General features: G+C 39.9%; 2 protein-coding genes across 5 annotated transcripts in view; one reads left to right on the top strand and one right to left on the bottom strand.

The window, feature by feature from the left end:
- STT3B (STT3 oligosaccharyltransferase complex catalytic subunit B) overlaps positions 1 to 12,625 on the top strand; it is a 52,543-nt gene extending 39,918 nt beyond the window's left edge. Inside the window, exons 9-16 of the mRNA XM_082043962.1 lie at positions 457 to 611; positions 2,183 to 2,394; positions 3,234 to 3,421; positions 3,922 to 4,093; positions 6,440 to 6,613; positions 7,643 to 7,756; positions 8,744 to 8,956; positions 10,961 to 12,625. Of these exons, the coding sequence (XP_081900088.1) occupies positions 457 to 611; positions 2,183 to 2,394; positions 3,234 to 3,421; positions 3,922 to 4,093; positions 6,440 to 6,613; positions 7,643 to 7,756; positions 8,744 to 8,956; positions 10,961 to 11,041 (1,309 nt within the window). The 3' untranslated portion in view covers positions 11,042 to 12,625. The remainder of the gene's footprint in view (positions 1 to 456; positions 612 to 2,182; positions 2,395 to 3,233; positions 3,422 to 3,921; positions 4,094 to 6,439; positions 6,614 to 7,642; positions 7,757 to 8,743; positions 8,957 to 10,960) is intronic.
- A 2,025-nt stretch (positions 12,626 to 14,650) lies between these two features.
- OSBPL10 (oxysterol binding protein like 10) overlaps positions 14,651 to 25,948 on the bottom strand; it is a 117,682-nt gene continuing 106,384 nt past the window's right edge. For 3 of the 4 annotated variants that reach the window (XM_082046609.1, XM_082046611.1, XM_082046610.1), the window contains 4 exons: positions 21,547 to 21,733; positions 19,908 to 20,090; positions 18,270 to 18,423; positions 14,651 to 17,446 (listed from right to left, as the gene is read on the bottom strand). In XM_082046609.1, the coding sequence (XP_081902735.1) occupies positions 17,402 to 17,446; positions 18,270 to 18,423; positions 19,908 to 20,090; positions 21,547 to 21,733 (569 nt within the window). In that variant the 3' untranslated portion in view covers positions 14,651 to 17,401. The remainder of the gene's footprint in view (positions 17,447 to 18,269; positions 18,424 to 19,907; positions 20,091 to 21,546; positions 21,734 to 25,948) is intronic. The other variant, XR_014183436.1, reaches the window with a different exon arrangement.

The raw sequence follows: 25,948 nt of genomic DNA, 5'->3' as shown, positions 1-25,948 counted from the left end.
GCTGTAACTTTCTTTACTAAAAAAATGAAGATATTCTGTGTAGAGCAGAATTTTTCAACATACAATATTGAAAATCTGGGAGACTTACTGGCATGGATTATTATCTCTTAAAAATGTAATGATGGGGCTTCCATAGCTGTGTGTTTTCATTTTGGTGAATTTGGCTTCATATTTGACCATAATAAAACAAAACATCCATAATTTTCATGCTTTTAATTAGTATGGAAATAATCCTTTATATCAGTGTTTTAAATAACTCTGTATACCATATACTTCCTAAATACTTCCTGGGGACTTCTTTGGTATAAAAGTTTCATCAGATTTCTGCTGAGTAGAGCACTTGCCATTTTAAATAGAAATGCTTCCTGTGAAATGAATTTCAGAATTCCTAATGTTTACAAGTTTTAATAATTTTATCTTTTCAAAATAATTTGAACTGAATTTTTTTTAAAAAAGGTATGCGAAAATTCACATCCCGATCATTGCCTCTGTGTCTGAGCATCAGCCTACAACATGGGTTTCCTTCTTTTTTGATCTGCATATTCTCGTGTGTACTTTCCCAGCAGGGCTGTGGTTCTGTATCAAAAACATCAATGATGAAAGAGTCTTTGGTAAGAGAAAGTATTTTTAAATTATTTTGAAAAATCATGTCTTCAGCTTGATTCTTTTCTGGTTTTGTTTGCTCAAAGCTATGGCCTGTTCTAAAAAAAAAAAAGAGAGGTTTAAAAGTGATGTGTTTAAAGATGATGATTAATAAATTGCCTGCTTTGGGGTGCAGCTCCACAGTACAGCTCAGTGCAAGGGAAGGTCCCTGCCCTGTGGATGCTGCAAGGCACCCGGCCCTTCCCTGCGTGTCTGGTGCTCACCCCCTCACAGATGATGATTTCAAATACCTTTTCAGATTTTCTGTTATTTTAGTGAACTGAATCACTTGCTATGGAACAAGTGCTAGTTCAGGCGCAAGCCCAAGCGGAGGTGTGGGTTCTCCGTATGTCAGTGACAACAAATTGTTTATTTGTACAAAGCTGTAGTGTGGAAGCAGACTTCTAGGACTATGAATGAGGCTTGTAAGGATGTAATCTGCACTTGTGGCCTGTGTGGAGGAGTGAAGAGCACTCAGGTCTTGGGCTTTTACAGGAACAGGAGGCTCCAGACTAATAGAGCTGCCTCTTAGCATTACCTAAGAGGTGTGGGGGCAGTGGGAACATTTACTGTGTTAAATCCAGGGGCTCTGGGGGATTCTGTGCTCTGTGGCTTACAATGAGACTGTGTCAAGACCACAGCCAGGCAACTCAATTTCAGCCTCCTGCTGCTGCAGCATCCATTTTAGTCAGCAGAAAGAGACCTATGAGCAAGAATGGAAGGCCATACTACTTTGCTACGAAGTATGAAATATTTATGTAATGTAATCTGATAAATCTGTGCCACATCATGATTTCTGTGGCAAGTCTTTCACAAGAGTGTGTTGTTAAGCTGTAGCAGACAAGGAATAACAACTATTACTTGAACAATAGATGTTCCCAACCAGTGCATACTAGTTTGTTTGAGTTTTTTTCCATCGTAAGAAAAGTATTCTGAATATTCCTTACTGCTCTATTTTGTTTTGTTTGTTCAGGAAAACTTGCTTCAGAATAGGGCTCAAAACGCCGTTTCATTTGTCCGTATGGAATTGTAATGTAGACAAGCCCCCAATTTGTCCACAACTACTTCTAGCTTAAATTAAAATTAAATTAATTAAATTAAAATTTGATATTTACATGAAATTCCAACACTTCCTTTTGCTTTTTCAGTTTCAATGACTTGTTTGGTCTAGGGCTGTTTGGCCTTTTTAATCAAATGAAACTACCTGTTATTTCAGTAGCTTTTTTCGGTGTGTGATATTAAATTTCACTAATAATGTGTCTTCTGACACATTATTAATGAATATGAAAATTGGCTTGTGTTATTGTTAACAGTTGCTAAGATGAACTTCAGGAAGGGTTTGAAGCTTAAAAGGGATAACGTTTAATGGAAGTGTATCACTGTAAATTAAAAAGCAATGAAATGCGAGCTGCATACTCAGGTCTCTATACACACAGGCACTCAGCCCACTTCCAGAAGTTGTTTTATGGAAAGCATGTATGTGTTCAGTCAGACTGAGTGTTATTTTGTAAATGTCATCAGTAGATCTATTTCTTTGCAGTTGCTCTATATGCAATCAGCGCCGTTTACTTTGCTGGTGTGATGGTTCGTCTGATGCTCACTTTGACTCCAGTGGTCTGTATGCTGTCAGCAATTGCTTTCTCCAATGTCTTTGAGCGTTATTTGGGTGATGATATGAAGAGGGAAAATCCACCAATAGAGGACAGCAGTGATGAGGATGACAAAAGGAACCCTGGCAACCTGTATGATAAGGTATGGGGAGGGAGTAAAAGTTAGAAGCCAGAAACTAGCTTATTTTTATTCTTTTTTCTTTTTTTTTTTTTTTTTTCCTGGTCAGAATATTTTAAATGACACTAAAGGTCTGAATCACTAGCATTTGAATTTAGAACAAGTATAGATGTTCTCCAATAAGGTATAACTGATGTCCTGAGAAAAAAAATCAGTGGTTCCTTCTAGCTTGACCAGTGATGAGCCTTTAAACCTAGAGGAAGTATACAGTGTTAATCCAGCTTTTTAGACAAGCAATGGCAAATAGGTGCTTTCTCTCCTTAACTAATTACAGCAGTTCTGTGTCACCAAATATCTCCGGGTTTCCCTCTTGTATTTCCTCTGAGATGTGGTGAAATTAAATAATACATTTTATGGAAAGTATTTCTACATGTAAACTTGCATACTCTCTTCATCGTGAAGAAGCAGCTGTTAGGTCTTTGTTATACTGACCCTGACAGTGCATGAGCCTTTCCCCATCTTCCTTACAGTCAGTACCTGTATTCACCTTTCCACATTCTCTTTTCCACCCTGCCTTATAAAAAGAAAACCAACATCATACTGAGCCAAACCAAGGAAGTTGTGCATTGACCCTCACTTAATAGTTTCTTTTTTTCTGAAAGAGGCTTTCAAGGAATCATCCATTTTTACAAGTTGATGGACTGTCAAAATATTGTTGTGCATACTCCATTTATTCTACAACTTGGTCTCGCTTTATAGCATCCTGTAGCATTCATGGGGTGCATGTGGTGAAGCAAAAGGCATGGGTTCCATTGTCAAGGGTGATAAAAGTTGCCGTAACAGATCTATTTCTGTTTGTTTAGGCAGGCAAAGTGAGAAAACATGTAGCTGAACAGGAAAAAACAGAAGAAGGACTAGGTCCCAATATCAAAAACATTGTTACTATGCTGATGCTGATGTTATTGATGATGTTTGCTGTTCACTGTACCTGGGTAACTAGCAACGCATACTCCAGCCCCAGCGTTGTCCTTGCTTCCTATAACCATGATGGGTAAGTAAGCTCTGCAGGTCTGAAAATAATTAAAGGGCAAAAGCCATTTTATTTCCTTTGCATTAGCAATTTACCTTCTTTTAATCACTTCTTACTATATTAAGGCAGAATTGTCACCTGATTACAAAATTCATCAAGCTCTTATTTTCAAAAAGATACAACATTTTATGAAATATTTAATGTAAGTACATAAAAATAATGCTATCCAAAGCCAATAAAGGTGGTGGTTTAAAAAAAGAAGGTTTTGAGTCAATTGGGAAAACATGTTTACAAATATATATTTGACTGGAAATGTGTTCAGTCACATCTTCAAAAGCAGTTGAGTTTCTGGCCAGTCAGCTGTTAGTGGGTTCAAACTTGTGACTGCTGATGACTGGAGCCCTCCAAGGGAGCTGAATGGATAAGAAAACCCTTATTTGCGAGCCCAGATTTATCATGGTGCAGTGAATTTGTTGCTAGTATTCATACCAATGTGAATAAAATGAGCTCTTGTTTTCCAGCACTCGGAATATCCTAGATGATTTCAGAGAAGCCTACTACTGGCTGAGGCAAAACACGGACGAGCACGCCAGAGTGATGTCATGGTGGGACTATGGCTATCAGATAGCAGGAATGGCAAACCGGACAACCTTGGTCGATAATAATACTTGGAACAACAGCCATATCGCCCTGGTAAGGGTGGCAGCTTTCTGTGGAGTAATAGCACGAACGTGTTTACATTGCAGTGGAGTATGGAATTGTCAGTATCTGTAGATAGTATGATAATAAGGAAGACTTCCATAGAGTGGGAAACACAGCAGTGGAAAGAGCGTATTTTTTGCATTTATTAGAACTCTAGTATAAAGAGTTTCTGGGCTGGATCAATTTTGCTTTTGGAGTTTCCATTTTGTTTACTTGTAAGTTTCTAAAACTTCACTTCCACTTCAGCTTCTTTTCTTTGTGGGAAGATAGACAAAAACTAATGTCACAGTTTCCCTTGTGTCTAATGCTGCAACAACTTAGCCAGTACCACCGCTTTACTGACACCATCCAAAAAGGGATTGTTTCAGTTCCACAGTGCCTTTGCTGACTGGATTGTTGAATGGCATGTGAAAACTGACCACATGAAACAACAAATTTTTAGGCATTTTTGGAAATCATGGAAAGTTCATTAATAACAATGGAAGTGTTGCAGATTTGACATGATTCTGTCTTCTCAAAATTGCAGTTAGACAAAACATCTGTAAATTTAATTTCTTTCACTTCTGAAGAGTAAGCTTAAGATTTGTGTGTGTGCTCAAAGACAGGGTGTCAGCATTGCCTGTGGTTACAGAGGCACCACCCTGGGCAGCTTAAACATTTTTTTCAGAAACAAAAGAGTGTTCCACGTTGTAGCTGGGTAGCAGTCTTACTGGGTGCTGTGTAAGGACACTGACATCACTCAGTGCCACTTCTTCCCAGAAGACCCATGTCATGCTATGTGGGTGGAGTGTGGGGGGAAGGCTTAAGGAATGTTTTGGGATTGTTGCTTGTCTTGTGTCAGTACCTAATACAGCAGTTGGACCAGATCTGCACACAAGCAGTGTTCAAAACTGACAAATTAATGAAGCTGAGCTTTGAGCATACCAAGTCCTGAAAAGATGTGTATTTGGGAAGAGGGGATCATGTGTACATGCTTTTCACAGGAGCTGGGAACTCACATCAGCTGGAAGCAAGCTTGGGAAATTGTACTGTTGATGCTAGTATCAGTCAACAACTTTCCCATGTGCTAAGGCACTCTTCTCTATTTTTGGTGGTTGACCTGGCAGTGTTAGTGTTTTAGATGGACATACAATTCTGATAGCTCTATGCCTCCCTCTTCTACAAGAGGCAGAAGCACAGATGCTGTATCTAAACCAACGGATCCGTGCAGAACAAGGCACATCGGGTGAATAGAGACACTGTGGAGTCGTCTGTATTGTGCAAGCACAGCAACCATACACATTACAGCAATTAGAAATGATGATTTTTAATAAAGAATTCTCTCCAGAATGACTACTGGCACTGTCAGGTTCCATTTTGGAATTAATACCCCATAAAGGGGAACCCAAGCAATAAATGTGTGTTGTGGCAAATACCTGAACTGTGTGCTAAATGAGGCGTGCCCTGGAGTCGCATCCAGATGGCTTCCTCCTGCACAGAAATAAATGCAAATCTGCCAGAGAACTTCACATTCATTAGGATAATGGCCAGGAAGCTGAGGTTCTCAGTCTTTTTGTCAGATTGCAGCCTAAGCTTAGTGTTTCCTAATTACATTCTGAACTGAATGTTACCACTTCGGATGCAATATTATTTATATTGCAGTTGCTCCCTCTCACCACACCAATACATTATTATGCTTTTAGGTGTGAGACCTTCAATAGCAAACAAAACTACTGAACTGAACACCAGTTACTGACTTCAGGAAATTCTTTTGAGTGTGGGAAGTGACCAGTATGGAGGTTCTAGATACAGGTTAAAAAGCTTTTCAAGGCCAAAACTATGTTATGCTTTTATGTAAAGGATGTCTCTGTACTGACATTCTCCAATGCTGAGGGTTGCCTGTATGCTGCTGAGTGCCATGCAGCACAGCTGCTTCAGTAGTGAAAGGACAGAGCTCAAGGGAAAAAATTACTAACATTTCATAATTGATTCACTTTGGGTTGTGTCTAAAGCTTTGAAAATAATTTGGAATTATGTATTTTCTGCAATAACTTTTTGGCAATATAGCCATGACTTGAAAAATCTGTAAGTGCCACTAAAGGAATACCCTTATTGCTGCAATTTACACGCAAAGCACTCATTCCAACAGGCAGCACTCCTCTTACAGAGGAGAAAATATTTCAGTTTAGGTTAGGCTTTTGAGTTTCTTTATAGACCCAATGGGTTTTCTTTATCTGGGATGAGAATGTGGGCTTTGGTTGACAAGTAGGTATTTGTGGGGTGGGGCAGGATATTGATCTGTGGATCTATTTGAGAGGCAGCTATGCAGATATTTAAGATATTTTTCCTGTGATACAGGTGGGAAAGGCAATGTCATCAAATGAATCAGCAGCATACGAGATCATGAGAAGTCTGGACGTGGATTATGTTTTGATTATTTTTGGTGGTGTGATTGGGTACTCTGGGGATGATATTAATAAGTTCTTGTGGATGGTGAGAATAGCAGAGGGGGAACATCCCAAAGATATTCGGGTAAGTGGAAACACACATAGGAGAACTTAAATGTTCTTGGCTGAATATTGTATTTCTGTATGTTCACTTCTACTTCAAAAAAAAACCCTATTTATGTTGTTGCTTTTCTGGTTGTGCTCATTATGGAGGGAAATCTCTACTACTTATTGCAATTTTATTTGAAAAATGCGTTATGGGTTTTTTTCCTAGAACAGTAGGAATGCAGAGGTTTGTAGCCCAGTTTCTTTCACTATTTATGGTTTTGAAAGGTCAGTAACCTCAAAAGCTTTTCACTTTTTTTGCATGATACTAAAATTAGGATATCATCGTAATTCTTGTGAGCGTGTCTCGTTGTGCATTATCACACTTTTAAAAAGTAGGAGCGTTCAAACTGTTTAAATAGTTTGCATTACAAGTTTCTTCAAACTCCATAATAGTAGGAGGCAAGTTGAAATGTTAATATTGATTTATGTAGAGTTTAAGTTATTTAAACATCTCAGAGATTGCAGAAGTCTGTAGTAATATTTGTTTAAGCCTAACAAAAACTTCTAGATATTAAGGACAGGCTTAAGGGAGTAGCCCACGTGCATAGTTTCATCGCATATGGAGATGAAAATGGCAGAAATTTTTTGTTTAAACACTATGCACATGTGAAGTATACGGTAACATTGCAGACCTTGTACATTAACAATGCAGTGCTTTTCACCTTTCTGAAGAATAATTTTCATAGATGCCCAGCCAACTTTTACCTTTTGAGATCAGTTTTCCAGTAGCTGCTTGCTGTAAAGTGACAAAACTTGGGCCAGCAAAATAATAGGGATTTAGGACCCATTGGGTCTGGGTTACAAGCAGGTAGTTTGTTAAGTGTTCTACCTTTCATGAGAACCATCATTTTTAAAGACTAGCTTAAATCAGCTTGTAAACTGTGAAAGTCAGTTTAGATTCTTTATGAATATTTTGTTTGTATGTGTGTGTGGAGAAGGGAATGAGAAATAACCTTAAATAGGCGTTTAGTTTATATTTACTATTTGTATCTCTTTTTTTTTATAGGAAAGTGATTACTTTACCCCTCAGGGAGAATTCCGGGTAGACAAGGCAGGTTCTCCAACTTTGCTGAACTGTCTCATGTATAAAATGTCCTATTACAGATTTGGAGAGATGCAGGTTAGTTTTACAACTTCTACTGACTCTTAATTGAAATGTAAGAAAGCAAATGTTATTTTGATGTATTTTCCATCTTTTAGATTGAGTGTTGCTTGTAGTAGCAGAGTTTGCAGGTAAGAGTCAGCTTTACAAATTAAAACACATCTAGGAATGGTCTACTGTATATAACCCTTAGAAAAAAGCATTTCTGCTGCTAACTACACCTGTACTTTGCTTTTTGCTGTCCTTCACATTGTCCCCGACAAGCATCTTAATTCCATTATGCAGTGCACTTGCTGAAACTTCATGTTGTGGAGAGATTTAGATTTGTTTTTTGTAAGAGCAACACAGAAGTGGCACTGTAGACTATTTAATATGTCAGAATCTACCTGATTTCTGTCCAAGTCACATCAGTGACTGACTTAATAAGGGCATAATTGTCAGAGTGAGCTGTCACTCTCCTTTGGGATCATCAAGTGTAGTTCAGTCTGCCTGGTTTGCTTTTCTCTTTCCTGTCCTACTCCCCTTGCCAAGGGCCCTTCGTTGTGGTGTGTCAGCACAAGAATCCCTTATTCAGCTGAAACTGAGGCCAGTGGTTCTGATTTGTAACACGGGGGGGTCAAATTTAACTGATAAACATGAGCTGTACTCAACTTGTATGGTAAACTGTGAAAGTGCCAATTCTTGCCCTACGGCAGACAGAGCACAAGCCACGGTGAAAAGCCACCACAGGTGGCTGCGCCTCAGACTTTACTGGAGTAGTTTCACCTCTGAATGCAGATGTGCTGTTTCTGTTGAGCCATGAAGTGCTGTCTCCTGTGACATCCACGGGAATGCAAATGAATTTGTCTCTTTCTCAATTGTGAAAAGGAACTGAGAGTTTTTTAGTAGTAACCAGTGCAGGAGAAGTGTTGTCCTTTGACTAGAGCAGTTGAAAGGTACGAAATACCACCATTTGCAGCAATGGGTGTTTTGTCTTGAACTAATATGCAATTTTAATTTTTATAGCTGGATTTTCGGACACCCCCAGGATTCGATCGTACACGCAATGCTGAGATAGGCAACAAAGACATTAAATTTAAACATCTGGAGGAAGCCTTTACCTCGGAGCACTGGCTTGTTAGAATATACAAGGTGAAACAACTAGACAACAGAGAGACCTTGGATCATAAACCTAGAGTAACCAACATTGTACCGAAACAGAAGTATTTGTCAAAGAAGGTGGGTTCCCAGTGAAGTAACTGAAAGGGGTTGGGCGATAGCAGTTTATTTTTAACAGTGAATCACATAGCTGGTTAATTATGTATTTCCACTAGCCAGAATGTTATGGATACTGTTCATGTTAGTGTCCAATATCAGACCTGCCTGCTGGTAATAATTGTTAATTTTCTGTCTGCTTAACTTAAAAGCATGTGAAGACACAAGGCTAGATTTTTTTTAGGCAGAATGCTACCTGGAAATAGAGTGTGTTACTGGCTGTTACAACTCTTAAGTCTTCATGTAACTGAAGTATAATCTCTAAAGTACATCAATTCATGTTTCAGTAACTATGGCTCACTAAGTTAAATAATGTGGAAGTTGCTTTCTGACTTTGTTTGAAAGTAGTGATGCCTAGAAGTTTAAAAATGGAAAATTTTGTATGAAATAAATTAAATATGAAACTTTTGTTGACGGAACTTTAGTGTCTGACTGCTTACTGTTTGAAGTCATCTTCATGGTTTTAAAAGTGTTAGCTCTGGAGCGCTACTTCAGCTTGTTAAGAAAGAGGTGTTACCAGGGGAGGCGGGGAGAATCTTAGCAGCCCTGGCCTTCACAACACCTTTTCTGTATATTCAAACATATGTTGCCAAAGGAATTCCAGAATCCTGTCAGAAACAGACGTGTAACAAACTCAATTATTACAGGCAGTAAACTTTTAGATAGTGTCATGGAAATACAAGCAAAGATGCTTATTTTTGTGATTTGATGCAAGTTCATAAAATAAGGTACTTGGGAGTTGCTGCTGAAGCTTGGCTTATCTTGAAAGGGAATTATAAGCTTTACTGTGCCTATCATACACTTCAGTGTAACTCTTGATCTTGTGTGCCAGCAGGGCTGTGTTTATTCATGAGAGATGTGTTGACCCCACTTAAGCTTTGGATATGTCAGTTCTCTGTCTTAAAGACAGGATAAAAGTTGATGCAAATTGTGATCCATCACCAGCTCCTGCAGCACAAGCAGGCTTTACTTCCCTTTAGGAAAACGGAGAACCAGGAAAGAGCACGGGGCAAATGACTACACCAGGATTTCCTAAATGAGTTCTAAGAGCTCCTTAGGAGCCCCAGGTTTCCAGCAGGTGCTTCCTAACTGGAAATTCAGTCCCTCTCCTGTCAATCTTCCATGTTAGGAGTGATATTGCTCAAACTGAGGGATATAACACGTCTGAATATAACACATCAGTTTGTATCTATTTCATGTTACAATATTATTATTGTTGTTAATATTAAAATGAGAGAAAAAGGTATACTTAATTGACATAACAGAGCTTGCTGGTCAAATTTGCTGTGGCAGGCATGTTGAATGTACTATTCTACCTGCCAGGAGCTAACTGTATTTATAGTTAATATCACCTAATGTGATATTAATCACTTTGAAGTTAATATCACCTAATGTTAATGCTCCCCTCATTACTACCTTAGAAAAAGTACCTAAAATAGACTGAAAAAGACATGAGCAGAAAGTGCTAAATAGCCTACAGACCAATAGCAGAGGACTAAAGACTATAAATGTAAAATTATTCTGGTTTGGGTTTTTTAAAAAAAATGCTTCTTTGAGTAAATATTACTATCCGTCATCTTGCTAACTACTAAGAGAATCAAATAGTGCAAAAGATGCAAGAAGGTATTTTTCAGGCAAAACTAACACTCTACATCACTTCTGCTCTTTGGGCCTATTAGAGCTTTATTTATCACGCTGGTGAATTATTAATTCTGCCTCAGCACAAGCTTTGAAAACAATTCTACAGATCTGTTAGATGGGGCTTGCAAATATACATCTTGTGCAAAAGCAAATGTGGGACATGAATTTACAATCCCAACTTTAAAGATAATAACTGACTAGTACCTAGTTGAGGGTTTACCATTTAAGCGATTTAAATCAATCTAAAGAACATTGAAATGCACATCATCAAACCGCGGTCAAGCCTAAATCATTAACTAATACATTTTATTCTGTTTTTCTTTTTAGACCTCCAAAAGGAAGCGTGGCTACATTAAGAATAAACTAATTTTAAAGAAAGGCAAGAGACCCAACAGGAAGACAGTTTAAATACACTGTTCCGATTGCTAATACGAAGCAGTTGTCCTTGAGATAACCAGTCTTTGCCTTTAGCTCGAGTCATGTTTCACAGCAACATGAGGGTACAGAACCATCATTGGTCCAGATTATTGTACAAAATTTTCAGGCAATGTCTGATTAAAAATATTGGCTTATTGAGAACAGCTGTTTTAGATTTGTAATGTGAAGCAAGACAGAGCTGCTATCCAAGTCAAGCAGCTTCTTTTTTTTTGGTACATATTATCCTTCAAATCTGTTGAGAATGTGGACTGACTGCACCAAAGAACCCTGTAATTTGGTCCTTGGCACATGCATACTTGTCAATCTTTTTTGGAAAACACTGTCCAGCTGAACAGTGGCAGTACGTAAACTGGAATGGTGAAAGCTAAAAACGACTCGTTTTCAACAATTAAGAGGAAGCAGAGCTCCCTGAAATTAAGCTTTCAAAATAAGTTATTCCTGTGATTATTTTTCAGTGCTTTCTTTTACTCTTGCTGCAGGCTGGGTTTGATCTGGAGTGTAAGAAGCAAAGCTGCAGTTGTCACAAGAGAGGACAGGACGGATTAACTGGATGCTAGTTTAGGTTGGACAAGCTGCTTTTGTTGAACACGGGATCGCAGTTTTACTGCCTTACACTCAGCTCCTGAGGTAGACAAGGCAAATCTTGCACACCGTAGATCCAAGGGCTAAATTTCTATCCTCCTGAAAAAAAAATCTGAAACGACAGTAATGAATGCTACAGTAACATACAGCTGAGCATCACATAGCGGCTGGTGCTTCAGAACAGAAATTAAACTATTTTAGGTTAATGTTTACATTGGTAAAACAAGTATAGCCTGTTCAATGGGGAAAAAAAAGGTTGACAGGTATACAAACCCCCTTTTCTGTGGCTGTCGGAGGTGGAGGAGTTGCAAACCTCTTCCTTCCCTCACTGCCTTCTCTTGTGAGGGTGTTTTCTGGAAATCTATTTTGCTGCATTTTTATTTAGAGTGCTTAAATCAATTGAAGAAATTCCTGCGCTAGTGCTATTTGCTTTGTCTGTCTTTTATACTGTTTGGGGTTTTTTTTTAAAAAAAAAGAAGTGGTGAAAACTGTCAGATGAAATGCACTAAAATATAAATGGAGACTGAACATGTTCACTTTCCAGCTATAGGAAAACTTTATACAGACTTGAAAATTTTCTTTACTTCAATGGAAAGGGTTTTGCAGTTTGTTTTCTTGCCACAGGTTGTAACTTTTTATAGAAACAAAACTTGCATCAATAATTTGATGTAAAATGCAGAATAGTATGTACCTTTCATTAAGAAAATGTAAATTTACAGTGTTCTGTGAGAATGTTACTGCTGACTTCTTTCCCAAGGTGTAGAATATTTTTTTGATTTATGAACTCATTTTTGACTCCAATGGTTTCTACAGACCAATACTACAGCTGCAACATTTTCACAAAGGTAATTAAATCTGGATTTCTGGCCCCCTGTCGTTTGGAGATTTCATTTTATTTTGTTGCTTTAAAGCTCAATGCAGACCAGTTGTTGACTGTAGGGGAAAATAAAGTTAATTCAAGTTTTGTGTTAAGGGTGTTGTGTCTGTGTTGTGATTAACTTGGTAACATGTTCCCTTCATAGTCCAAGTGATAAATTAAGTCATTTGAATCCCATAATGCAAGTTGCTGACCTCATGAAGTTGCTGGAGAGAAGTCACAGCACCTACTTAACATCCTTCCAGCTTGAATTTATGAAGCCAGATGTAGGACTTCTGTTGTGATGGCATTCACGCTGCTGTCACATCTTCCCAGAGCAGCACTGAATCCTTCCAGCAGCTGGAGAAGCTCAAGCTGTTCCAGTTGTTTGCACACACACAGAAGGGTTGGTTATTTAATGTATAATTTGTAATATCTTCCTTCTCCCGAGCAAATCTGCGTCCTGCCCCTTCACCATTAGTGAGAAATAAGCAATCTAACATTTGAAAGAACATCTGAAAGGTGGCAGAACAGATGCTGCTGGTCAGTTTGGCTTTAGCGGCCTTCTTTAAAAAAAATAAATAAAAGGTTGCCCTCCCATCTTTCCAGTTGTCAGAGTGTTTTCCATCTTGGCTGATGCTGTTCTTTTCAACAGAGCAGAAATAAATGAATCCTGTCAGCTTTTACAGCTTTAGAACTACTACATGAAAGAAAAATTAACTACAGGCACCTACCACTTACCTGAGCTTTTTTAAATCTGACTTCAGGCCTTCTCCTAATGTTCTGCATTTAAATGAAAAGTTGGAGATAGATATTAAGGCAACCACTTAGAGAAGTTACAAAGAACTGGTTCTCTCACTTTCCTCCATGAAGGTTACCTGGTTCTCCACCTGGAGCTACTCAACTGAACTACCTTCTACCTCTTCTCTCTGAGAACTGGCCCACACTTGTAGCAGCAAAGAAAAGCTCCTGCATCCTTAGCAAACCCACCTTCCAGACTCGTTTATCTCCTCAGCTACAGCCATCCTTTTGTTTTTCTGCTAGGTCAGGGGTGGTAGATTTTGAAGCATAATGGCCACAAAACAGTAAAATCTTGAAAGAGAAAGAAACCGCTTAAGCCGGGTGTTGGTCTTCGGTTGCAGAGCAACTAAAACTACAAGTGTCCCGAAGCGGGTGCTGCTGCAGTCCTGTGGCGCTCGAGCATTAGTGCTGAAAGCAGTGAGGGCAGACAGTGCTACGGGTAATCCCAGAGAAATAATTTGACTTCTGAAAGTAATTCCACATCAGAGGGGGAGAAAAGTTATTAGTTAAATATCTTGATAGATTTACTCTTGAAAAAAAAACAGTTAAACGCTTTGACTCATCCCTCTGTACATACCAAACCCACTACAAGTAAAAACTGAAAATAAATAAATTCCCTCTGGCTGTGACTAAAACTGTCAATAACATCTTTAAACCAAATGTATAAACTGCTCCAAGATGTGGCCTTGAAGCAATGCAGCGAGAGGCAGGGAACACCACGACCAGGCAGCGATTCCCGTCCTGTTTACAGCCAGTGCAGTTTTCTGTTTCGCATAAAAACAAAGTGTTCTTGCAGGATCGTTTTCAACACTGGATGAATGTTTAAAACAAACCAGGACTTCATTATCCACGACTTGAAAAATGCGGACCCGCATCCACAAAGTCTCTCATAAGCATATTTTTTGGTCCCCCTGCGAGTGTCCAATGCTGCAATAATTCAGTTGTATTTTAAGAGGTCTCTAATCAAGAGTATCTGTTAATGACAAAGTTTAAATGAAATAGGATTTTCAGGAACAAGAGAACACCTCAACATATTTCCTTTTATCTGTGCGAATAAGGCATAAGTCCCCCAGCCTCTCCTAAAGTCACGATGCTGCCCTAGGCCTGTTTTCCCTGTATCCTGCTGTCCAATTTGAACAAAAACTTACCTACAGCGTATCTGGCTGTACAAACAGGGCAGAAAAACCCCGCAGCACACAAGGACCCAGCTGAGGAGTCACTGGTGTCAGAACCACGCAAAGAGCCCACAGGTGCCCTGAGTGTCGGACACTGCTCCAGGGCATCCCAGTAACTGGCACCAGTAAACGAAGGCTTCAGTGGCAAGAGAAAGGGCATCCCACTACTAAATGAAACAAATCTTTTATTCATGAGCATTGTCATTTGAAATTCACAAATTATGAAAGGAAGGCAAATCAGAAGAGACTGCCAGAGCATCTTTTAAATGAGAAAGGTAAAAAGTTTTTCTGAACATTTCTAATTTAAGAAAGAAAAAGGTTGCATAGGCTTTCTACAGGTGTGCACAAGAAAATAAAAAGGTACATGGAGGTTTTTACATTACAATTCAGAGTGTACACTGGCTACTTGAAAAGATTCACTTGCAAGTCCAAGACAGCTATTGGAACAACCTACAGAATAAGGCTTATCAATATTTACTTTAGTCCTGTAAAATGTATTGAACACATAACTATCAGAAAAATAAAATGACACTTGTGAATCTTGTTCTGGAATCTCTCACCGATGGGCTGTTTTCAGAAAAGGCTCTTTCTGTGTTGGCCTCTCCCAGGTTACTTTTGGAAAGAAATGGTGGCAAGGGCACGAGGTGACAAAACAGAACAAAACAAAACGTCAGGGCACAGGTGGAATGTTCTCAGCATGCAGAAACAACCAACCATGCAGACAGAAAAATTCTTCCATAAATTACAAGCATAAAATTATTCCAATTTGTCCTTAAAAGAACGGCTACAGCATGTCTGGAGCCTGGACAGTCACACCGCCAGGGCTGGCAGAGCTGGGGCCTGACACAGAGAGGTTTCAATGGCTGTTGTTAGTGAGTGTGTGGCTTGTTCTTTGGTGTGGGAAAGTCAAAGTTCTGGGAGGATGTTCCACGGGTTTAATTCTGCATTTTCACTTGTTCTTTGTGACAGCGTTACAAACCACATGAGTATTTCTAGTTACTTATCAGACTAACCTCTTAGAGCAAGAGTTAAGAGTTAATTCCAGCAGGTGATACAAGTTTTCCTGATGACACTTGGTAGTAGTTCTGTGATGACTATGACAGCATCACTTCGGTATTGACACAGAAAAACAGCAACTATTCCTAAAAATAAGAATTTTTGGTTTTAAAAAAAAAGTGTCAGTTACAAAACCAAGCTCATACAGTCTACGTTTTTAAAAAATAGGATTTAAATCATTTATAACTTGAATATTTCTGATGTGCAAAAAAGTACATACAAGCTGACAAAATAGCATTTAGGAGGAAAAAGGAGCCACACCTTCAATTAAATAGGGAGCTAAAGTTCAGATGTGAAGACCTATTAAATATTATGTCCAAATGAACAACTAATGGCATGTTTCCTTGTGTACACACCTCTGTCCAGCCTTTCAAATTGCTCAAGAGATTTTAACATCTACCAAAAAAATCATTATAAAATGCAGGACGCGCAAGAACAGATATAAGCAGTGTTTTGACCTAAATATATCTGTGCGATACCTATAAAGCATAATCTATTGTATGAAGAAAGCAGACCAAAGGCACAAAATCAATCGGTACTATGGAAAGGTCGGCATCCATGCTACTGTGTGTTACAAAGACAGTGGTTTCTTTAGGGGGCACTGTAAAAAGCAGCGCTGAGCAGAACTCATTGTGTTTAACTTTGCCTTTTGTTGTCACTTCTCTCAAAACCATCTTTACTTCCAACAAATACAAACTAAAAAGCAACGAAGAACGAAGCCTTCACACACTTTTAGAATCTGCTTCCTTAGTGTCACAGTGGTTGCCTTACAAAGCAAGACCAAGTTACAGGATTACTTGTTTTTTAAACTTTACAAAACAAATTGTAGCCCATTTTGTTTGTTTCATTAATAAAGTTGGTGTCACGGTGTAGTAATTTCCTAAGTTGGTACTTTTACATCAGAAAACCATTCCTCTGAGAAGGCTGGTTGCATCATCTCTATTCAACCAAATATTTAATCCAGAAGCAATCAACTGGGTCAAACGCAGAAGAAATCAAACCAGGTGTCTGCTTGGAGCTTTAATACAGAATTAAGGGCTCCGACCAGACAAGCTCTGTCTAATTTCCCAGAGCCTAACGGGAGCCAGAGAACAATACACAGCAATGTCTAAAACCACCAGAGCGGCCTGGTGGTCTATTCAACAGCTGCAACTACGAACAAACAAAACAGGGAGGACACAACGGGTTGGTGCGAACAACGTTCTTGAGAAGGTATTGCTAATGCTTGTAAGATGGCAGAAAATTCACACCCTTAAGTGACAGGAAACCTGCTCGTAAATCAGCATCCCGACGAGCTGCCAGCGTTAGCATTCGTACGTCCAAGTGAGTTACTCAATGACTGTTGAGACAGAACGACTGCCGTTGAGTGACACGTCACGTTTTAAGTGCAAAACATTTTTGGCAAAAGTGAAAAATAGAAAAACCTTAACCAGTACTAATAAAAAAGTATTTTCTTAAATATTAGCGTAGGGCCTGATCCTGCAAGCACACGACTCAGGGAACCCCGGCCGAGTCCAGCTGGAGTTCTGTGCCCTGACACTAAGAGGAAAAGGTCTTTAAATCACTGTGTTTATACTTGTTTACATGTCGTGTAAATAATACACACACAAACACATACACACTGCGTGTATATATGTGTGTCTATAGGGACGTGTGCGCGTGTGTTTGTGTATCCATACACACAAAATGGCTCCTGAATAAACTTGAGCTTGTGGTTAACTTTGAGATGCATCATTCGCAGTATATATCTTCTCGTGTGTACCTTCTGATAACGGGACCTATTTGATGACATCTTGAAGTTATATACTGTAACATTTTAATGCCTTTAAGGTAAAGTTAGGCGGCAACTGCTCTATCACGTCAATGGGTCTTCCAGAGAGGATTCAAATATAGCCAACCATCGCCCTGCAAGAAAATTAGGGAAAGTTTACAAACAAGATTGATACATACTGGATCTGCCTATGTCCATGGAAAAGCTAAATAATACCAACCAACACAAGAACCATCCCTGTCATCTGAAAATTCTGTGTGGGAGGGAAAAAACTACAAGAGGGAAGAGAAGCAATGGGAAGATGCAACAGATGAACTGCTGGTTTAAATAGCTGCACATACAGGCTCACTTACAACACAGCCGCACAATAATCCCCTCAGTCAGTTGTATTTCCCTTCCCCCTTTCCTCTAAGAAAGGGCAAAGACAAACTCAGTAAAATCTATTTCAAGCAGATGAAACCCAAGACTGTGTTTAAGACGCTCGTGCTTACTTACATTGGACAAACACCCCTAAATCACGTTCACTTCAGATCAAGGTTAGTAGGGGATGTGAGTACACAGCATTTGTAAATTAAGGTGTGGGTTCTAAGGTAAAAAGCATAATTTTAGGTGTGTAACTTTAGGCACTAAAAATTCGGGTTAAAATAAATTTAACTGAAAGGGAGTGAACAAGTTTACAAGATGGACACGGAACAATCCATTGCTCTTCTCTAAGAGCCAAACTCTTGCAAAAATAATAAAATAAAATAAAATAAAATAAAATAAAATAAAATAAAATAAAATAAAATAAAATAAAATAAAATAAAATAAAATAAAATAAAATAAAATAAAATAAAATAAAATAAAATAAAATAAAATAAAATAAAATAAAATAATAAAAATGTATATAACAACACTAGCCCATGGTAAAAACCACAGACAGGCAGGAGGACGCTATTGGGTCTGGAATGAACGCACCTCTTTGGCAAAATACTTTGGTTGCCACGGCGTGCTGACAGCCGCACGTTGCCTCTCCTCTGTTCGCTGCCTCTCTTCGAGGCGGTGCTTGTGCTCCGTGGCTGCGTCGATATTCCCTTCCTTCAGAGAACTGGTGACGTGTTGCCAGAGCCGCCTGCGGGACAGAGAAGGAGCGCAAGCACCAGTGAGGACGCCCCAAGGGACAGACGGACACCGTGTTCCCCGCGCCGCTTTCGCAAGTGGCACAACTTGTGAGCCACCGCTTCCCTGGGATGGATGTTCATCCCGTTTGCAGACCAGACATTCAGATCTGCTCAACTCCTCATGTTTTCTCATACAAGTTAAACCTTTTGTTGGTGTTCCAGACTCTCCGCCTCCTGAGCTTTTTTCTCAAAGCAGGTGGATTTTTTCTTTTAATCATTTCCTATTCACATTCTTCATTGATGATCCACGCCCAAATGACGGGCATTTATTCTGCATGTATTTCCAGTTAGAGTTTTGGATTACCAGAGAATGTCAGACAAAAGCCAAAAGAACATTAAATTGGGGCACTGAATGTTGCCACCAGGTTACTATCAGAGGAGTTGACACACTGATCCTAGGGAGCCCTTCTAGCTCTGTGCTCTCTATTCCGAGTCACCAGACATTATCAGTACCCAACCAAATTTCTTTTTCACCTGACTGACAGCATTCAGACGCAATATCTTCTCACACTGTATTAGCCCAGCAGAAACTTTGCCCCAAGAGAAAGAAGAAAGTGACTGCAGCTTTCATATCTTTCCAGGGGTGTTTAAATGAGTTTCTGTTCACAATCTGATAAACTGCATATCCTGCAGAAACACTGGGTGGTTGTCACCTGCTTACCAGTGTCCAAAAAATACAACAAACGCACTGCAGAGCTACTGGTTTCCTTATTTACTCCAACTTTTCTGTTCCTGAACTACAGGGAAAAATGAGCTTGTGAGCATGTCTAGAAAGCAGGAAAATTACATCTAACCCTGCACAATGACTCAAGACACACCTTTGTACGATAAACATATTTACAGATAACAAAATGCACCTTAACTCATGGTTTGAAATCATTCCTAAATTCAATAAAAATATTGATTTTTCTGAAGATAAGTGTCAACAGTTATTGACAGTGAATAACAGAACAAGGTTTTTTCTAATGCACACAGAGTTAGGCATATGATGTGGGTGCTGAGAGCCTTAAAACCATGTGCATGTGTATTTATATCCCGCATTGCAGCGTGTTTTACTTTTTTTTTAATATATATTATAAATTATATAAACCATGAAATTCCAGTGTAAATTGTACGATGCAACATTACTTGCAACAAACTGACTAATTTGGCTACCATGTTACAATCATTCAGAAAAGCAGGTGAAAACACCACGTTATCATCTTCTAAATGCTCATTCAAACACATACAAGCGTTTTCCCCCTCTACAAAATAGATGTATACGCCACTATAACGTAATTTATGTACCAAAGAACCAATACACAGGTTCAGCTATTTGTGCCTAGATGAATGTGCTGTAGGAAGCGAGGTTTTTTCGAACCACACCATTTATAACTGCACTTTGCTTCCCCGTTCTGTTCCCACCCAGGGCTGGGAAGGAGAACTCTGCCCTTACCTCGATTCCATGGGGCCTTGTTGCGCTGTTGGCCTGATTTTTTTCCTGATAACAGGCAGTTTGTTAGTGTCAATCACTTTGGTTTCTCCGTTGCTGTAAGTAAATTCCAGCGTCCCGTTCCATTCTCCCTGGGCCTTGCATACGATGGTGTTAGTGGGATTGTGTTTCACTTCGGCTGTAACCCTAATTCAAGAGGGAAGGACAAAAGACCACAGGAATAACTGGTACCACTGATTATCAGCATGTGAAAGCACTACCACAGCTAAGGCTACAAGCACCTTTCTACATCTACAAAGTAATTTTTCAAACAAAGTAGTGATGTTGTCTCCAAAAAGAAAGACTCAACCCAAGAAAGCTCTGTTAACACAGCAATAGCTTTGGACAACATTGTCCCAAAGCACGGCACTAACTCAATTTAAAACTCTGATACTCAGCTCTAACCCACAACTATTCACCTCATCAGCCTGAAAAACAACCCCTGACGTTCATGTGACATTTTCAGTACAGACGTTATTTTAACACCTGGACATGATGCTGTCAGATAATAAAAGTACCCGAAGTCCTTGACATAGTTTTCTTCTTTAGCAATACAAGTTTACTTCTCTGCTGCTGAGAGGCAATGATTAAAGCCACCTCTGTGGGCCAAGAACTAGTCTGAGAGTGAGCAGAATAGATAGGTAGGACTGCAAAACCAAGTATGAGAAGGTAAAACCAAATACAGGGAGAGGTTTTGTGTGTGTGTGTATGAATATGTAGCCATGTCAAGTAATCCGTAAACTCAAGTTTTTAAATGTTCAAACTAACGCAGCGCAACCTTCCCCAATTTTCACTCACCCTTATGGCACAAATTATTAATCTACAGCTTTCAAGAAAACCCCTGTTGAAATCTGCCCGAACACAACATCGAAATGGTTGACCCACGTATGGCAGAATAACCAGACCAAGTGAAACAAGAGAGAGGGAACTACGCAAAAGCACAACGCGCCAACAGGCAAGACCATTTGTCATGGACACGGCCACAGTCCACAGCAGAACAAGGACGGGGTCTGCATATGTTAAAAACTGGGTCATCAGCTTGAGCAGGGAAGGAGGAGAAGTTATCTTGCATGGTGCCTCTTCACACCCTTAATAATGCGGAACCAAGACACGTAAATAACAATTCATCATCTGGAACCTCAGTGCAGAACTGGGAGGCCCCAGCAGGGAGCTGTGGCTGTGGGCAGCGACACTCTCGCTTCTCTCCCCTTCCAGGAGCTCCACCTGCAACACCAGTTCATTCACCTACAAGACTCACACAGAAGCAGCAGCTGGTGTAGCAAAAACATTGCCATTTCTACATACAATTTTCTGATCCTACACTTAGAGTCATTTTTACAAGCAACAAAGCCTGTCAAAGTACATTCACTTTAGTTAAATTAGAGGAGCATAACCAATTCAGTTAAACAAAATAGCAATAGATAACAATATAACTACAATAAACTGTTCCCTAAAGCTGTAAGTCATCTCAAACACTAATAGGAAAAGAAATTCAGGTATCTGTCTATAAAATACTAGAACAGAAGAACCAAACAAATGCCTGAGAGTCTTTCCACTGAAATCCAGTAGCAGGTAAACAAGAATAAGGCAGCAATTCCCGTACCTGTGGACCTTCCCTCCATAGAACGGCTTGGTGTGGAACGTGACCGTAGCAGAATAGCCTGTTCTGGCACAACTGATGTTGACTTTCCCTCCAAGTTCCACCCATGGGATGGTGAGTATCGAGCGAGCGTAGGCACTAGGCAGGGTGAAAACATACTCTTCTTCATGTTCCATCAAGTAAAGAACACCTACATGGGAAGAAGGTTGAAAGAGACATGATAGATGTTCACTGGTAAGACCTGACAGTCACCGACCAACTACTGTTCACAAAATGTATTTCCACATAGAGCACGACGTGCGATTTGCCTTGATGGAGAGTTTTGTCTGCCAAAAATAAAAAAAAAATGTCTGCCCTCTGGAACAAATTTCTTCAAAGCAAGCACACAATGCCTATGTGTCTCCTGGGGTCCTTCATGGTGCTAAATGGCTTATCAGAAAATCTGACTGGATGGCTTATTTTGTGTTATTTACAAACAATAAGCTGTTAAAGCTGGAAAAACAATAACATTTGCTTGCAGAAGCCATAGTGAATATTCTGAAGCTCAATCAGTGTCACATCATAATCTCCTTCCAGAAAAAACACGGGCATGGCCAAAGGACTCTCCAGTTGTCCACTCTATCAGACACGACCAGGTTCTCTCCACTAACTTGTTACCGATGCATTTGTTGGTGGGTGCAAAAGGGTCTCTCTCAGTCTGCCTGGGTGCAACCAGGAAAAGGGCTTAAGGAAGCCATCTAGAAATTTCCTAGAAGTTTGCTCCTTCGATTCCAAACACCTGGTTTCCCACACAGCCTTTGCAAAAGTCTTGTGTACTCAACAGGGGGGGTATCACAGCCACTGTTCTTCTGCCCCCAAGACCAATGGCTCTACCATAAAGAGAAAATTCCTGGCAATTCTATTTAATTCTGAAAAGGTTCATCCACGCTCAACATTATGGGGTTGTAACTGAAAACAACAACATGCAGCAGCAGTAATTTTTCAAGATTATTTGGAACAGCAAAGAAAGCTGCATGTATGATCAGATCTTGGCTTCCCCTGGGGTTAAGGACACAGCTCTATCCCCACCATAGTCTGGCCTTCAGGATGATGAAGAACAGGACATAAGACAAGGTTAAGAGCACCTTAAACCTTGCACACAGAATCAGATCATGCCAAATATCTGTAGTATATTTTTGATTACAGCTTTACACTCTTTTGTGTCACATTTAATAACAGCCTAAAGGCAAAAATCACATTTGAAAATAATTTTTCACAACAGGGATTGAAAAAAATGCATCACAGGAAGAACTGAGAACCCATAAGTCTTTAAATAAAAAAAAAAATCAAGAAAATTATCTTGATATAGTAATAGTATCTGTTTAGAAACAAGGTGAGCTTGAGACAATTTGCCTTCACCCTGGTGTAGGTTTGGGAAGAACACATTGGTAGTGGTATTGATTAGTCTGTCTATCTGTTTAAGGGAATAACAACATCAACTTTGCGAAGTGATCTGACGTGTAATAATGAAAAAACACTAAACAGGAACAAAGCACTACTACTGTCAATATTAAAATATGTCCTTCACACTGTATGAAAACACAAACCTCGACAACATTCAGAATGTAAAAGCACAAAGCTCTAACAGAATCATCATCTTAAATATTGGCTTCAACCGACAGAACTAAACGCAGGCACAGGAAACTCCACAACTTGTCGCTTCTGCCTCCTGAAACTGTTCGTGGGAAAACATCTTTGGCAAGCCAGAGCAGTTTTATGCAGTTGTTGTCAGGGCTTCTGCAACCTCAGCCTGCCAGCGGTGACACAGCCGGAGCTTCTACTCTGGCAAGCACGACACACACAACCTGGAGGCTGCAAAAGCACAAATGCAGAAAACCGGTGTCTTAAAAGGACCTTCAATCATTTTGCCTCGGCAAGTCACAAGCTCCTTGTGTGATGTGCTGAGCCCCGGCCAGCAGGAAACAGCCGGGACACAGCTGAATGAACACACACGTTTTGCCTCAAACTTCTCAGCTCCGCACCTGCAGGTAAAACACGCTGCAGGCAGGTTCCGGTACCCAGTTCACCCAGGACATGCAGCCAGGGAGAACTTTTCCTCAAGAAGATGACTCTGCTTATCAAACTCGCTACATGGATGCTATAATAACATTAAATTAATAAAGACCAATCTGATCAAAGGCAGAAAGGAGACCTGACAGCCTGCAGTTGGGCATTTTCCACACAGACAACTACAACAGGTTTTAGACCCGAGTCTGCCAAGCTTTCTGTTCTCCTCCTCTTCCCATTTATTCTCCACCTTCTTCATTCCAGCCACAGGTGACAGACACACAGCCTGTGGTGCCACCCACGAAGTCACGTTTCCCAAGTCTCAATGGTCTAAGCACAAACACGATCCTCACACAGCCAAAAGAGCATCAGCTTCCAACACGACAGCTGAGGCGGGGAGGTTGTTGTGAGTTTTTTGTGTTTGGGTTTATTCTCAAAGACAAAAGGTCTAACAGCAGCATGGAGGGCAGGTGTGGTGCTCACTGCTGACACAGAACCTGGCTGTATTTATGAACCACACGTTCACCTGAGCTTCTCCAGAGCCTCCTACTTCCCTGGGCCAGTCACCCTCCTCTAATCATCCCCGTGTGTCCCCAGGTGAGAGGAAACTGTCGTAATAATCACAATTTCCTTCTGGGTTAGCACAGGTTGGCTTTCACGTCTCTGGTGGGATGGGTAGCTTTTTCCCTCCCTGCTTGAGTGGGAGGGACACAGAGCTCGACCGAGCGCTGCCAAGCACACTGAGAAGTGAATGGCAAATACCAGCGGTGACCTACAATGTAAATATTTAACCACCGCACCAAGTTAGATATTAAAAACTGAACACACAGCTCTCTTGGCAGTATTTTTAGCATTTGGTAGCATATGTTTTTTAATTCCTTAAACACCTGAATAAATAATTTTTTAATGAAGTGCTGTCTCACTTGAAATATTACTCCAGTTCAATAATGACAATCTATAGAAGAAGAAAGTGAAGATTTAAAATATCCACGACTTGATCCTACTTTTAGGATTAATGCGACTTAGTTGCTGGACTCTGTCATTTACAGAGCCAACGTGCAAAACCTCACTTCACTGAAGCACCACGAGGACCACAGCTGCACCACTGTGTCTGAACTCAGACCTGTCCTCTCTTTGGGAAGAAGAAGCCAAAACGATGCTAAGAGTCAACATCTGTAACTGCTCCCACAATGTGAATTCATGCCCTACCTTGCCAGGTGTAAGTCTTGAGAAATTAAAGGCAGAAAAACAACAATCTAACAGTTTTGATTTGTGTTGTTTCTGGTTTTGTGGGGGTTTTGTTTTGTTCTGTTCTGTTTTCCCCCAAGTGTTATGTACTCTTAACATCTGCTTATAAGTATCATTACATTGTGACTGATCTTTAAAAAAAGCCCGCTGGAAAATACACAAGCTACTTTTCTTCCCTTGCTCCCCAAATGCAAGGAATTATTCCTTTTTAGCTGAAAAACAGCTCTAAATAAATACACATGAGGAGTTGTGGGAGATTTCCCCATTTTCAGTAATGTTCTGTCCTCTCACATCAAAGAATTCTTTCAGAAACTGCAGACTCCTTTAAAAAAAAATCTTAAGTATTTATAGGCAGCTATTATGCATGAAGAATACACCAGGTAAGTGCTCTGGGAGGAATAGCAGATTCAGTAATCTATCTCATTATTAGAAAAAATCCCTTAGAGAAGGGTGAATGTTTTACAAACAAGTGCAGAATTTTGAAATTCCCCCTTGAAATGTCCTCAGCATGATTTACTCCTACTTTTCACTAAAACAATGTATTCGGAGGCATGTTCCTCTCCACAACTCCTCAACCTGCGCTAAAGGAAGAGATGTTCGCAGCATATAATTTTCCCCGTTTGACTACTACACATCTCTCACTGATGCTGCAGCTTTGAGAATTGATTTTCCAGTAACACATATTGACAAAATACCCAGAGAAGGCTCTGGATCAATAAGCTGCAGAAGAGGCATGTGAAATTTAATGCTTCCCACTGATTGTATGGAGATCAATCTGAACAACTAATGGTACGTGGGACACAAACGGCCTCGGGCAGTTTCCTAATTTAACAGGCTCTTCATTCTGTCTGCATTATTCGTACCACGACACAAACAGGAGTAAGTTATGTACAGGCTGAAGTCCACACAGGTGTAAGAGCATCACCAGCCGGGCAGATTAGCATGGAAAAACATGAGATGCCAGAACCAGGTTCTTCACAGTATCACAGTATGTTTGGCATTGGAAGGGACCTCAAAAGATCATCTAGTCCAATCCCACCACGGGAGCAGGAACGCCTAGGTGAGGTCACACAGGAACATGTCCAGGCGGGTTTTGAATGTCTCCAGAGTA

Source organism: Streptopelia decaocto (genome assembly GCF_964273445.1).
Source record: "Streptopelia decaocto genome assembly, chromosome: 2".
NCBI classification, from domain to species: Eukaryota; Metazoa; Chordata; class Aves; order Columbiformes; family Columbidae; genus Streptopelia; species Streptopelia decaocto.
The sequence above is the reverse complement of the archived record's forward strand: the minus strand, read 5'-3'. Positions and strand labels throughout refer to the sequence as shown.